General features: G+C 39.4%; 1 protein-coding gene across 3 annotated transcripts in view; it reads right to left on the bottom strand.

Moving 5' to 3' along the window:
• LOC106135380 (atos homolog protein A) overlaps positions 1-15,280 on the bottom strand; it is a 45,834-nt gene that overhangs the window by 5,314 nt on the left and 25,240 nt on the right. For 2 of the 3 annotated variants that reach the window (XM_060952710.1, XM_060952709.1), the window contains 7 exons: positions 10,237-10,413; positions 9,192-9,302; positions 5,520-5,644; positions 4,581-4,712; positions 2,857-3,046; positions 701-2,001; positions 138-295 (listed from right to left, as the gene is read on the bottom strand). In XM_060952710.1, the coding sequence (XP_060808693.1) occupies positions 138-295; positions 701-2,001; positions 2,857-3,046; positions 4,581-4,712; positions 5,520-5,644; positions 9,192-9,302; positions 10,237-10,413 (2,194 nt within the window). Of the gene's footprint in view, positions 1-137; positions 296-700; positions 2,002-2,856; positions 3,047-4,580; positions 4,713-5,519; positions 5,645-9,191; positions 9,303-9,927; positions 9,983-10,236; positions 10,414-15,280 lie in introns of those variants that run through there. The other variant, XM_060952711.1, reaches the window with a different exon arrangement.

The following is a 15,280-nucleotide window of genomic DNA, read 5'->3' as shown; positions in this document are numbered from 1 at the left end:
GACTTGGTACTCAAGACTTGTACAGTACATACATACATAAAAGTGCCTTTTCCCGGAGGGATAGGCAGAGACTACTTCTTTCGCTTCATCCACATTCTTCAAATTCACATGCCTACTTCCAAAGACTATGTACTCACCAAGTAGTCCAGCGCTGGGCCCGATCCTCAGTTTGGGCGCCCCCCCCTTGCCGGGCGGCGGGCGGGGCGCGGGCGCGGGGCGCGGCGGGGGCGACGCGGGGGACGCGGGGGACGCGGGCGGCCGCGGCGCCGCGGGGGAGATCGGGTGGAAGAGGGCGCTGTGGGTGAAATAGGTTAGTTAGTTAGTCGGTGATACCGGAAGAATCATGACCGCTAAGACATGCACCCCAGGGTGGTAGAAAATCACCCTAATAAGGTCATCATAAATCCTCGTCAATAATGTCAAATCCTCGGGCTGAGCAAAATCACTCTGTTAAAAAAATGCGCATATCTACATACATACATATAGTCACGTCTATATCCCTTGCGATGTAGACAGAGCCGACAGTCTTAAAAACACAAGAAGGCCACATTCACCTGTACGGCTAAATGATGGAATTGAGATTCAAAATTCAAATTGGGATTCTGTGTACCCACCCATGGATGTCGTAAAAGGCGGTAAAGTCAGACTCAAAATCAAATTAGACAACATCCACAAAAAAAAGTCCACAAACTCATCTCACCTCTTAATACCAGAAATTCCATTAATCGAGTCGTCAAAATCGAAGCAGTTGTTGCCCCTCCTCAATGGCGCTGGACTCGAAGTCAACGGCAGGCCGGTCTTGGTGTGGAATACCATGGACGCCGCCGAGTCAAATCTCCAACGAAACCTATCAACTTCCGTTGGAGACGGCACCTGATCCTGCAACTTCTTCAAATCAGGACAACCCTCTTCGCTGGGACTGTCCATGTCCGATCTATCGAACGTCCCATAGTCACATTTCTCCAATAAAACATAATCATCCTCGTTAATAGAATACGTTTTCTGCCTTTTAGCATCAATCTTAGGTACTAAGAACACAGTGTCATCTTTATCCAGACGCAGCAACTCCATTTCATCAGTCCTCCTGTTCCTGTCACTGACCACATCATTTATACGATCCATAATGGGTAAATACCGTCTGTACTGCGGTCGTTTAATAAAATCACTATAATTATCACTTTTTAAACTAACACTATTATCACATTTATGCTTTTTGAAAACATTGTCGTCTCCCTCGCACTTTCTTCTAGCTCCGTTGTCGGAACATCTGTTTATAGCGTCCAATAATACCTCGGACGGATTCAAAGAGGCTAAATTATAGTTAGCGTCAGATCTAACCATTCCCCTTTCGTTAACTTTGCACCCGTCACACGATATTTGCAAAGGGTGACCATATTGACAGAAATCTTCAGTTTGCGTGGCTACAGTATTGGTTTTTTTGAATTCTGCTGGTGTTACAGTATCAGTTTCGACGAAAGGCGATTTACTTTCGATCCTGGACGCTGGCAATGTTAAATAAGTCTGATTCCTGTAGCATCCTATAGCTCTGAATCTGTCGAATCTGGCCGCTTGCAGTATAGGTATAGAGGTGTGCGTTTCTTTAACTTTAAGACCGTCGCCTTCTGAAGACGTGCTGTCACATAGCTTTTTCAATTTGCTCTCTTTTCTCAGTCTCCTTTTATATTTAGCGATTTCTTTTAGCCGTCTCTCGTCCAGTTTTTTTGTTTCTTGACTTAAATTAGTGGAAGCCCTCCGATTATCTTCAGATTCGTCGTCACAGTTGCATTTGTGTTTACCGTTTTCGCTACATGTCGTGTGCATTCTGTCATCAACGATTTTTTTATCTTCCGTAGCACTAGGGGTTATAGTGAGATCATTCAATATGTTAACTAGATCATCGTGAGTGGTCGATGGGAGTTCTTTGCTTGGTCGGCGCTTGGGTGCGCATGAGCATTTCAGTGTTGGGATTTCGTCGATTCGTGGTAGGCTTTCGAGTAGAACCTGACAAGGAATAAAGACAGATTTAATTTGAAAGACACTCAAAAACCAACGGTAAGCTAAATGTTTGTTGTAAATGTTTACAATAAGTGTTAATTTTAAGGTCATATATCATTTTGTGGGTTATATCTGATCTGGGTAGTTTGTGGTCATTCAAGGGTCATTTTTAGGTCATTGTGGAATAATTCATTGATACATTTAAAGTCCCTATCACTTCTTTCTTATGACGGCCTGTATGGCGCAGCAATAGTGCGCTTGTCTGTGACACCGGAGGTCCCGGGTTCGAATCCCGGCCAGGGCATGACGAGAAAAGAACTTCATCTGATTGGCCTGGGGTCTTGGATGTTTATCTATATAAGTATTCATTATAAAATATAGTATCGTTGCTAAAGTATCTCATAACACAAGTCTCGGACTTACTCCGAGGCTAACTCAATACGTGTAATTTGTCCCGTACATATTTATTTAATATTTATTTATTTATTCTATAGTTCAAAGAGTTCCCTTACAAACTTTCTAAAATGGATTCTATAAAACAACGAAAGATCAGCTACCTTAATTAGTTATAGAAGTTTCATATTACTCATACATACATAAAATCACGCCTCTTTCCCGGAGGAGTAGGCAGAGACTACAGACACTACTTGCCACGATCTCTGCATACTTCCTTCGCTTCATCCACATTCATAACTCTCTTCATGCAAGCTCGGCGGTTTCGGGCACTTTTGACCTGACCCTTTACCAGGACGTCCTTAATTTGATCAAGTTACGATGTCAATTACTCAATGTGATTTGTCCGGTATAAAGGTACGAGTATTTATTCACATTCTGGGGGTCATTCCCTGCAAAAAATATTACCTTGAGGTAGACATTGCTTCCGATATCTGTAACGGGGAAATTGTGGTCAGTGGGCGTCTTGGCGAACTCCGCCGCCGGGAACTCCCCGGGCGACCGGATCCAGTATACGATGTTCAGCTGGCGGTCCACCAGCTCCTCACAATTACCCTCGATCTTCTTGAAGTTGCACGTTTCGCGGCTCAGTTTACTTCTGAAACGCGAGGTGGAGGTTTCTTTGGGAATTTCATCGCGACATCTATACATACATAGGTACATCTTATATATAAAATTCTGGTGTCACAATGTTTGTCTCCGTACTCCTCCGAAACGGCTTTGCCGATTTTAACCAAATTTTGCATGCATATTCAGTAGGTCTGAGAATCGGCTAACATCTATTTTTCATACCCCTAAGTGTTAAGGGTTGTCCACCCTTTACATTTTTTTTTAAACTATAAATTAAGTACCTACTTAAAAATTATTTATATGGCAAAACAACGTTTGCCGGGACAGCTAGTAAATACATAAAATCACGCCTCTTTCCCGGAGGGGTAGGCAGAGACTACATTTATACACTTGCCACGATCTCTGCATACTTCCTTCGCTTCATCCACATTCATAATTCTCTTCACACAAGCTCGGCGGTTTCGGGTACTAATACTAATATTATAATACTGAAGAGTTTGTTTGTTTGAAAGCGCTAATCTCAGGAACTACTGGTTCGAATTGAAAATACTTTTTGCGTTGAATAGACCGTTCATCGGGGAAGGCTTTAGGCTATATAACATCACGCTGCAACTATAAGGAGCAAAGAAATAATGGAATATGTGAAAAAAACGGAGAAAATTATTCATCCTTGAGGGCTTTAAAGATTCCCAAAATAACTATTTCACGCGGACGAAGTCGTGGGCACAGCTAGTGAGTTATAAATGACGTGCTATCGAGCAGTGAAAATGAACTAAACATACATACATAAAATCACGCCTCTTTCCCGGAGGGGTTGGCAGATACTACATTTATACACTTGCCACGATCTCTGCACCCTTCCTTCGCTTCATCCACATTCATTAACTCCCTTCATGCAAGCTCGGCGGTTTCGGGTACAAAACAGGGGGTCAGGTCAAGACCTGACCCTTTGTCAGGAAGACCTTAATTTTGATCAAGATACCTCTTTAAAAATTAACTATTCATAAAAATTAATGAAGAATGAAAGGGGGTCGAGGGTTTAAGTTTATTACATATTTATTTGAATCATAAATATTAAGTTTATTTATTTAAAATTATAATGCAATATCTAAAACACATAATGATTTCAAACTAAAACAACTTATAAAAGAAAAATAAAATGTAATTTATTAAGTGATATGAAGTATTTGAATTTTAATAAAGCCAAACAGCTGAACGTGGCCTTTCTGTCTTTTCAAGACTGTTTGCTCCGTCTACCCCGCAAGGGATATAGACGTGATTATATGCATGTATTTACATAGATTTAAAGACCGCATAAGGATTTAAATCATTGTTAATGTTAACATCATGCAGTATTCAGATTATGTACTTCAAAATAAGTACTCTAGAGACTCATAAAAGGTTGTTTTAAGTAATTTATTTGACGTCAACCAATGTTGTTAAACCATACGTTTTGACAATTATTAAGCGATATGAAGTATCCTATAATAATGAATAAAAATTTTGAATTTGAATTGAATTTGAATTTGAATTGGAGAAGATATGAAAAGAGAAGTACGCACCTGCGCGGCCCCTCGTCTCCCTTGCTCTGCCTCAACGTCGCGATCCAAGCGGCCAACTGGGAGAAGTGTAACTGTGATCTCACGGCGTTCAGCAGCCATTGTGATGTTATACACGCTGGTGCCTCTGTGGCCCTGGAATTAATTAAATGGGATATGTAGATATAGATTATATATATTGTGTTAAGTTATAGTTATTACTAGCTGTGCCCGCGACATCGTCCGCGTGGAATAGTTATTTTGGGCATCATTGAAGCCCTCAAAGAGGAATAATTTCCCCCGTTTTCCCCGGCGGTCTAGCAGAGTGTCCAAAAACTACCAGGACATCATAAAACAACGGGCGATACATACTTGTGCTGCTGCAGGCGTATGGTCCAGCGTTCCAGCAGGAGAAGAGAACCTTAAAACTTTCCAGGAGACCTTACCAAAACCAAGTGGTTACTTGCGCTGCAATAGACGGTCTAGCAGCATCATAAACTGTCTAGCAGCATCATAAAGAGTGTTCAAAAACTACCAGGACATCATAAAACAACGAGCGGTGCATACTTGTGCTGCTGAATGCGTATGGTCCAGCGTTCCAGCAGGAGGAGAGAACCTTAAAACTTTCCAGGAGACCTTTACCAAACCAAATGGTTACTTGCGCTGCAATAGGCGGTCTAGCAGCATCATAAACTGTCTAGCAGCATCATAAAGAGTGTCCAAAAACTACCAGGACATCATAAAACAAGGAGCGGTACATACTTGTGCTGCTGCGGGCGTATACATACGCCCGCAGCAGCACAAGTATGTACCGCTCCAGCAGAAGGGGGAGGGAACCTTAAAACTTTCCAGGAGACCTTACCAAAACCAAGCGGTTACTTGCGCTGCAATACGCGGTCTATCAGCATCATAAAGAGTGTCCAAAAACTACCAGGACATCATAAAATAACTAGCGGTACATACTTGTGCTGCTGAGGGCGTATGGTCCAGCGTTCCAGCAGGAGGGCCTTCGGCGCGTGCTTGTCAAAGCTGGCGTGCTGAGAGCTCACAGACGTGTAGCATTCCGGGCAGTCCGGGGCTAGCAGGACCTGGAAAAACAGATACAAACATACATAAATACATATGGTCACGTCTATATCCCTTGCGGGGTAGACAGAGCCAACAGTCTTGAAAAGACTGAATGGCCACCTTCAGCTATTTGGCTTAATGATAGAATTGAGATTCAAATAGTGACAGGTTGCTAGCCCATCGCCTTGAAAAGAATCCCAAGTTCGCAAGCCAGGACGCCGGTTCGCCTTTTACGACATCCATAGGAAAGAAAGAGATGGAGTGGTCCTATTCTTTTTTGTATTGGTGCCGGGAACCACACGGCACTAGATAATAGAATACAGATAAAAACTCATAAAATATCCTTATTTATCGGCGCTCCACCTATAGAATAGAAACACTCTGCTTACAACGAAAGTCTTAAAGGCGAGGGAATAATTAGGCATTTATTCAGTAGAATTTCTTTAGAATCACGTCAGACCAGACGAGTCACTTCGGGGCTCATCTGAATTCTACTGTTTAAAGTTGTATAGCGCACTGGCCGCTAAGAAAAAAAGTAAATTTTTGTAAAATGAAAAATGACGAGCTTTTTTTGTTAATTTTTACAACAATGGTTTAAGACGAATTATAGTTAGGATTGTTTTTATGTTTTAAGATTTTTTAATATAGTTTTCTTTATTTTTACCAACACACAGTTTTGTTATTTTACATCCCGGCTAATTACACTACCCAACAAAATTGAAGTTAAGGAGAGCAACAGAGACCAGAGTATGATATTCTAGGTAAAACGACCACGCTTAATTCGAATCTGAGCTTAGAATTTTGCCTAGACGTCAGGTTTTTTTTTTTTTTTTTTGTTTATTAATTGTACAATTTGTTACAGAAAAAATAAAAAACCGAGATATAAAATAGCAAGAAATCATTGTAATTAATAAAAAATAAACACATAAAATTATTAATAATGTATATAATCTATTCTAAAGTTGTTTTTCCCTTTGAATGTGGAGATTTTCTTTTATATTCGCAATCTGATTCTCTTGTAAGGAACCAACAGTAATCGCCCATCATTGCGGAGTCCCATCGACCCTGATATCTTTTTTCCATCGTAAGAATGTCTTGATGAAATCTTTCACCCATCTCATCACTCACAGCTCCCAAATTTTCGGGGAAGAAACTTAGATGTGAGTGCAAAAAATGAATTTTCAGCGACATTCTACAGCCCATTTTTTGGTAGCTTTTCAGCAGATTTTCTATAAGTTCTTTATAGTTTTCTGCTTTTCTATTCCCTAAGAAGTTTGTGACCACATTTTGAAATGACTTCCAAGCTTGTAATTCGGTGTCATTTAACTTTTTCTCGAAGTCTTCATCTTTCATCAGTTTTCTTATTTGCGGACCCACAAAAATACCCTCTTTCAGTTTAGCGTCACTCAATTTAGGAAAAACGCTTTTTAAATATAGAAAAGCAGTACTTTCTTTGTTCAGAGCTTTTACAAAATTTTTTATTAGTCCCAACTTGATATGAAGAGGGGGCAGAAGAACATTTTTGGGATCAACAAGTGGCACAAATTTTATATTTTCTTTTCCTGGTTCAAAAGAATCTCTATTAGGCCATTCTTTGTCAATGTAATGCTTTTGAGTTGCTCTGCTGTCCCAGAGACAAAGGAAGCAACAAAATTTGGTAAAACCTCCCTGAAGACCCAGTAACAAAGCTATGACCTTTAAATCTCCACATAGCTGCCATTTATAACGATCATAGTTTATAGATCTAAGGATAAGGGACATATTTTCGTAAGTTTCCTTCATATTATAAGCGTAAGCTACAGGAATCGATGGTTTTGTATTTCCGTTGTGCAACAAAACCGCCTTAAGACTCGATTTAGAGGAATCTATAAACAATCTCCACTCATTGGGCTGATGAGAAATATTTAAATTTTCTATTAGTTTATCTGGATCTGTACAAAAGCAGACATTGTTTTCAGAAGTAAAAAACGTAGACAAATGTTTGTTACGATCTCTAAACACACTTATTTTTGTTTCTTTTGCTAATAAATTCCATTGTTGTAACCTGGAGCCCAAAAGTTCAGCGTTTTCTTTTGTAAGGTTAAGGTCTCGGGCTAAATCGTTAAGTTCAGCTTGATTTATCAAGTGGGGTTCATTAGTAGGTACTTATCACAAAATTTGGATCAAATGCTGAAGGTGCACTACTGATACAATCTGCACTAGTGGAAGCAATATCGAGTGGTGGAACCGGTATTGGAAATTCTTGGCCATGCGGAACAGGTCTTGTAGATGAAGAAGTATCAGGATAGACAATATTGATTTTCGTCTTCCTGGAATGTCCACTGGTCTTAGTTAAGCAAAAGTAGCAGTCCAAGCTGTGATCAGTAGGCTCACGCCACATCATTGGCATTGCAAACGGCATCGAAGAACGCTTGCCAGTCATCCATTTTCTCAGACTAGCAACACAAGTAATGCAGCAAATATGAGGAGCCCATTTTTTATTTTGGTGACCAATTGTAAAACCGAAATACGCTTCGTACATCACTTTAACATTCTCACTTACTGGTCTCCTTTGAGTTACGGGTGTAAAATTGCCACAAATGAAGCAAAACGTATCAGGGGAATTCACACAACTTATTTTATCAGAATTTTCACTCATTTTAATAACAAATTTTAAATATAACCAAGTTATTACAGAAAATACGCAAAGCCAGTATTTGTTGTGTAGTAGTGTCATAAGAAAAATAAAGATACCCTCATTTTATACTTGTCTATCTATCATATCATATGAATTATAAAGATACCCTCAAATAAATAGTTGACTATCATCTACATTTTTATCTTAGCCTGTATGCGGGTAAATTATAAAAAAAAAATATTTAAAAAAAAACCAGACGTCTAGACAGATTTTGGTAAGCATATTTGTAATCAGTAATGCTAGTGCTACATCGTGATATAGGTCAGTGTTCTGTTGCCCGAACCTTGTAGACTAGTGTTATCTAAACATTTGGTCCTTCGAGCCGGATGGATATATATCGTTTTATACATGATCTATAGATGCTATCTATCACACATGTCCATAGCCCATACCGTCAACAAAACTTCAACCCATAGAAAATGTATTCAGGACGTGCCCCATCCAGGGCTGGCTCTGATATAAGGATATTTTGACGGATTCTGTGGCGCAGCGGTAGTATGCTTGTCTGTGACACTGGAGGTCCTGGGTTCGAATCCCGGCCAGGGCATGATGAGAAAAGAACTTTCTCTGATTAGCCTGGGTCTTGGATGTGTATCTATATAAGTATTTATTATAAAATATAGTATCGTGAATTAGAGGCGTGATTTTATGTATGTATGTATGTATGTATATAGTATCGTTGAGTTGGTATCTCGTAACACAAGTCTCGAACTTACTTCGAGACTAACTCAATCTGTGTAATTTGTCCCGTAAATATTTATTTATTTATTTATAGATAGCCATAGCCGTCGACCTAACCAAATGTCAGGAGTAACATTAAAACCTTTGTTATGACCCAGGCTTCATAATAGCACGGAAGCTTTGAGTGCGGTGTGGAACTGTTGACATACCTCGATGCAGATCGGTGTTTGGTCATTCCACAGCGCGTTCACATGGTCACTGAGGCTGGCCTCCAAAACCGGTGGTGGGTCGCCCGCTGGCTTCGGTTGGCTTTGCTGAATCTGAAATTATGAGGATTTAACTTTTAGAAGAACCTAACTGAGTGAGAATCTAGGCTTGAACTAAACAATATATAGAAAACTAAGCCGTTCTTCAATGTGCAGTCGTTTAGTAACACGCATTAAGCCAGAATGGTCATTTATGGCCCAGTCTCTTCTATTCCATATTCATAAGGTAAGGAATGTCTTTTTAATAGCAGTAGAGACATTAATGTAAAAGGCAGTAGAAATCTCAAAGATTAAATTTATTTAATATGCTCTTCAGTGGAGCTATTTTTGGCGGTTTTGACAAGAAACGTCGCCAGGGTGTGCAAGATCTTAGACCAAGAAATCATGATTGCGTTAGAGCCTGTTGGCTGTTAGGGGGCTGGCTTGGAGGTTAGTAGAGTGGTGCCTCTTGCTCTGAAGAGGCGGCCGAGCTTCTTGCACCTTCAAAAGTACCAGGCATTCATGAGTGTTCAAGAGCTCTCCTGTTAGCTAGTAGAGGGTTTGGTTTGTTTCAGCTTGGTGTGCGTTACGATCGCGAGGATTGGCGCAGGTTGTTGTATCCTTTGCTCTGTCTGATAGTGCGGCCTAACTCTGTGCACCTTCAAAAGTACCAGGCATTCATGAGTGTTCAAGAGCTCACCTGTTGGCTAGTAGATGGTTTGGCTTGGTGCAACTTGGTGTGCATACCGTCACGGGGAGCGCAGCCGGCGAAGGTGCACTTTACTCTGATGAGGCGGCCTAAATCTGTGCCCCTTCAAAAGTACCAGGCATTCATGAGTGTTCAAGAGCTCACCTGTTGGCTAGCAGATGGTTTGGCTTGGTGCAATTTGGTGTGTAAACGGTCGCGGGGAGCGCAGGCAGTGAAGGTGGTGCACCTTACTCTGATGAGGCGGCCTAACTCTGTGCACCGTCAAAAGTACCAGGCATTCATGAGTGTTCAAGAGCTCACCTGTTGGCTAGTAGATGGTTTGGCTTGGTGCAACTTGGTGTGCAAACGGTCGCGGGGAGTGGCGCGGGCGGCGGGGCTGGTGCCCCTAGCTCTGATGATGAGGCGGCCGAGGTCCAGCAGCAAACTGGGGCCAGTCGCCGGTGGCGCCGGCGCCGGCAACGTCTCGCAACTGTGCATCTGAAAATGAGATAGGATTTTGAGAACCTGTTGCAGGGTTATGTACTCCTAGTAGGTACATTATTACCTACTTCACAAAAGGTAGGTTTGTAGACAGAACGTGCTCAGGATTGCTACTAAGACCAACTTATAGTGCCGTGTGGTTCCCGGCACCAATACAAAAAAGAATAGTACCACTCCATCTCTTTCCCATGGATGTCGTAAAAGGCGACTAAGGGATAGGCTTATGAAATTGCGATCCTTTTTTTTAGGCGATGGGCTAGCAACATGTCACTATTTGGATCTTAATTCCATCATTAAGCCGAGCAGCTGAACCTGGCCATTTAGTATTTTCGGGACTATTTGCTCTGTCTACCCCGTAAGGGATATAGACGTGACTATATGTATGTATGTACCAACTTATAATGAGAAGGGAATAAAAATTAATGTTGAAGTAAGTATTGACTCTTTCATAAGTACATGACTAGTGCCCAATCGTAATCACCACAGATTACTTATCCTTTAGTCTATGGAATTTTAATGACAATGAGCATTACCTTGTCACATAAGCTTGACTTACTTTCATTCAACATATATATGTAAATTACCGGATTTCCTAGAATTCTCTCACCCAGAGCAACCACTCAATAGTTGTTAAGAAACATGTAACATAGTAGATACGAATTTAAAAATAATTATACAAAAGTGTTGAATTGAATAACATGATAGCAGTAAACTTCGTTTTAAGTAATTTATTTGACGTCAACCAATGTTGTGGAACCAAAAGATATGACATTTATTAAGTGATATGAAGTGTCCCATAATATTAAATAATTTACAAAATTTTTGAATTTGGAATAATGTAAAAAAAAAATGCACTTCGGTCATGTCATACCATACCATAAAGAGAGTTGGCCTATTTCGGCCGGCCCCTGTTGCCAACGCCCCAGTTTAAATATGGAACGCGGCCATATACAGCGCTTTCATCGCTTTCAAACGCTATCTAGAAAATATTGCAAGGCTTTATGAGAGACGTGTTACATATTTATTATCTCCTGGTACTTAAACTCAACTCCCTTTATAAGTGGGAAATTCGATTGAATTTCGTTCTCTTGGGAAATTCCTACGTGAGGCCGTGTGGTTTCCGGCACCAATAGAAAAAAGAATAGGACCACTCCGTCTCTTTCGCATGGATGTCGTAAAAGTCGACTAAGGGATAGGCTTATAAACTTGAGATTCTTCTTTTACGCGATAGGCTAGTAAACTGTCACGATTCGAATCTCAATTCTATCATTAACAGCTGAACGTGGCCAATCAGTCTTTTCAAGACTGTTGGCTATGTCCACCCCGCATGGGATATAGACGTGAATATATATCTACGTATGTAATCCTTACTCGTTTTTGCAATTGTAGAGATGGGTAATGATTATGTAACAAACTTTGTTCTCTACGCACCTTTAATACAAAAATTTTAAAACGCAGGTACAAACCTACTTCGTACAAAGTTAGAAGTAATAATTTTATTTAGTTCCTAAACGTATCTTTCAGAACGTAAAGAGATGTAACAAACCTTAGACTCAATAGGATATTTTACAACAGGTCAAATCAGATACTTTTACACAGAATATTTATCTATATCGTTATCATATATTGTATCTCTTAACTGTTTGCATTTTTCTTATATGGTCTTCGTATGTACACTGTTTTTGAATTTGTAGTGTAGTTACAACAGGTCAAATCAGATACTTTTACACAGAATATTTATCTATATCGTTATCATATATTGTATCTCTTAACTGTTTGCATTTTTCTTATATGGTCTTCGTATGTACACTGTTTTTGAATTTGTAGTGTAGATCGTAACTTTATAATTTTGCTACTATGTATATTTTTACTACAATTTGTTATGTGTATTTAAATAAATAAAAATAAAATAACAATTGTTGTACCTACATACAATTGACCTACAAATGTCTTGCAGCGATCTGGCTTCGGCGGGGGTGCATCCGAACTGGGTCAAGGTCCCGGCCACACCCCGCTTTTGTTGACTGCGTAAAACTGGGTTTTACATGAAAACCTTTAATAGAAGTCGACGTAAACTTGGGATTCTTCATTTAGCCGATGTGGCAGCGACTTGCTGCTATGTTCAAAGTACAGAATATATTTGTTCTTTTTAAGCAGAAGTAGTACAGTAGGTATATAAAAATACCTAATATTAATATACTTACATATAAACATATTAATGTACTTACTTATAATAGAGACGATTAAATTAATAGAAAATAAATGAATAATATTATATCATCTTAATAAATCTTAATCCTACTACTATTATAAAGGCGAAAGTTTGTATGGATGTATGGATGTTTGTTACTCTTTCACGCAAAAACTACTGAACCGATTACCATGAAATTCGGTATGTAGGTAGCTGAAGACCCAGAATAACACATAGGCTACTTTTTATCCCAGAGTTCCCGCGGGATTGATAGGGTTTCCATGCGGACGAAGTCGCGGGCGGCCTCTAGTAATATTATAAATGCGAAAGTTTGTGAGTAAGTCAGGATGTCAGTATGGATGTTTGTTACTCTTTCAAGCAAAAACTACTGAACCGATTACGATGAAATTTCGTATGTAGGTAGCTGAAGACCCAGAATAACATATAGGCTACTTTTTATCCCGGAGTTCCCGCGGTATCGATTCCACGCGGACGAAGTCGCGGGCGGCCTCTAGTTATACCATAAATAATATCATAATTATATCTGTCTAAACAATCTTGACAGACCTAAATAATCTTGAAAAGAGTAAAATCGTTTAGCTTTCAATCTAGTCTGTTAAATAAGAAAAACGTAGTGTGTACCAATTGCTTCTCCTCCCTAACCTTGGGCGTCTTCTTTTAGGCAATGGGCTAGCACTATTTGAATCTCAATTCCATCATAAAACTATACAGCTGTACCTACTTTTAAAAACATAAGCTTTAAGAATCAGTTTTGTAGTGACCAGTTAAGCGAGTTACGACCTACGACCAACGTCTACGAATGACATTACAGAAATTGGAGCAAGTGCCCGTTAAATACCTATTACGTTCATTATCTCCTAGTACTTCAGTCAAACGATGAGTCACTATACAGTTCACACTTATCGGATCAATAAAAAAGGGGACTCAAAAGACACCATAATTGCTTGGAATGTCTGTATCTGCTATAAGTAGAGACTTAACTATCAATTTATTTACATACATACATACATATAATCACGTTTATATCCCTTTATTAGAGAATTTTATGTATACGTCTTTGTCCCTTACGGGGTGGACGGAGCCAAAAGTATCGAATAGACTGAAAAGCCACGTTCAGCTGTGTGGCCTAATACGCCTAATTCGACATCCATGGTGAAGAGATGTAGTGGTTCTATTCTAACCGGGAACCGCACGGTATAGTCAATTTATAATAAATACCAAATTATTATTTTTAATTCAAATGTATCTTAATGGAAGATATAACTCACTTTAACTAGATTACTAAATAAAATACTAGATAACGCGTCGAATAAACAGTTAGACAATTGTCATATTATATTCGTAGATGAAGACAGAGACTGCATCTTTCCACTTGGCACTTTTTGCAAACTTCTTTCGCTCCATCTACATTCATCAATATTGATAAACATATATCATAAAGTTCATCAGTCAAATTACAGTTTCTGCTTATAAATAGGTACAATATTATGAACCCTGTTGGGCATCATGTAGGCTGATCGATGTAGGGCCTGCCTTATCACCAGAAAATAGTGAATGTAATTTCATCAAATTACATTTATATAACCTTAGACTTTCAACGTTCATTTGGTAATCAAATTCATCATGGTAGATAATAATACAGGCTATTATCATGTACAAATTCAATTTGTTCCGTAGAACGGTTCATTATTTCAAACGCGCAGAACCTATTGCGTATTCGTAAAGGTCTTATTACGTCACGTAAGCCCTTTATTGCGTTGAACATTTTGAATTATACTCTTTACACCGCCCACTGCCATTTTAGCGATCGTATCACTTATATAGACGACTTGATCTTCGGATGTCGTGTCATCCAGTTGCGTTAAACAGCTATTTATCAACTGATTCGTGTTCAAGCTAAATGTGACCATTAAATTATTACGACGTTGTGGACCCTGTTTACTCCGTAAGGAATAAAGTGGTGATTAAAAGTATGCGTGACAAGTGTTTTAATTTAGTTATTTTTTACGCTGAGATCTAAGTGAGCGGCCATAATTAATCTGTATTTTAATCTTTTTAAAAATACAAGCTAACCTAATTTTACTAATTATAAAAATAATTTAATGTATAGCATTAATAACATTTCCCTTGGTTGACCAAGGGAAATGTTAATAAAATTGATTCTTCTAAGCGATGTACTAGCAACCTGTCGCTACTATCAAATCCAATTCCATCAGTCTTGTGGCTAGTTTCTGTCTTCACATAAATACACAATATAATCATGTCTTTATGCCTTACGGGGTAGACAGAGCTAACAGTCTCGCAAAGACTTAAGAGGCCACGTTCAGCTGTACTTCTAAATCATGCAATTGAGATTCAAAAAGTGACAGGTTGCTTGTGGCCCATCGCCTAAAAGAAGTTTATTAGCCTATCCCTAAGTCGCGAAAGAGATGGAGTACTCCTATTCTAAATTGCCAGGAACCACACGGCACTCTGTCTTCACCGTAAGGAATAGACACGTAACATGGGTATATTAGTTTATTGCACCTTAACACGCACTTCCTAATAATGTAACCAAACGCGCATATAAAAGCAGAAATAATTCGCGTTGATTGGACCAATGCCAACTGTCGTAGAATCGATAACGTTAAACGGTTTGTTAGCAAACAAGGA

Source organism: Amyelois transitella, chromosome 29, assembly GCF_032362555.1.
Source record: "Amyelois transitella isolate CPQ chromosome 29, ilAmyTran1.1, whole genome shotgun sequence".
Lineage (NCBI taxonomy): Eukaryota > Metazoa > Arthropoda > Insecta > Lepidoptera > Pyralidae > Amyelois > Amyelois transitella.
The sequence above is the reverse complement of the archived record's forward strand: the minus strand, read 5'-3'. Positions and strand labels throughout refer to the sequence as shown.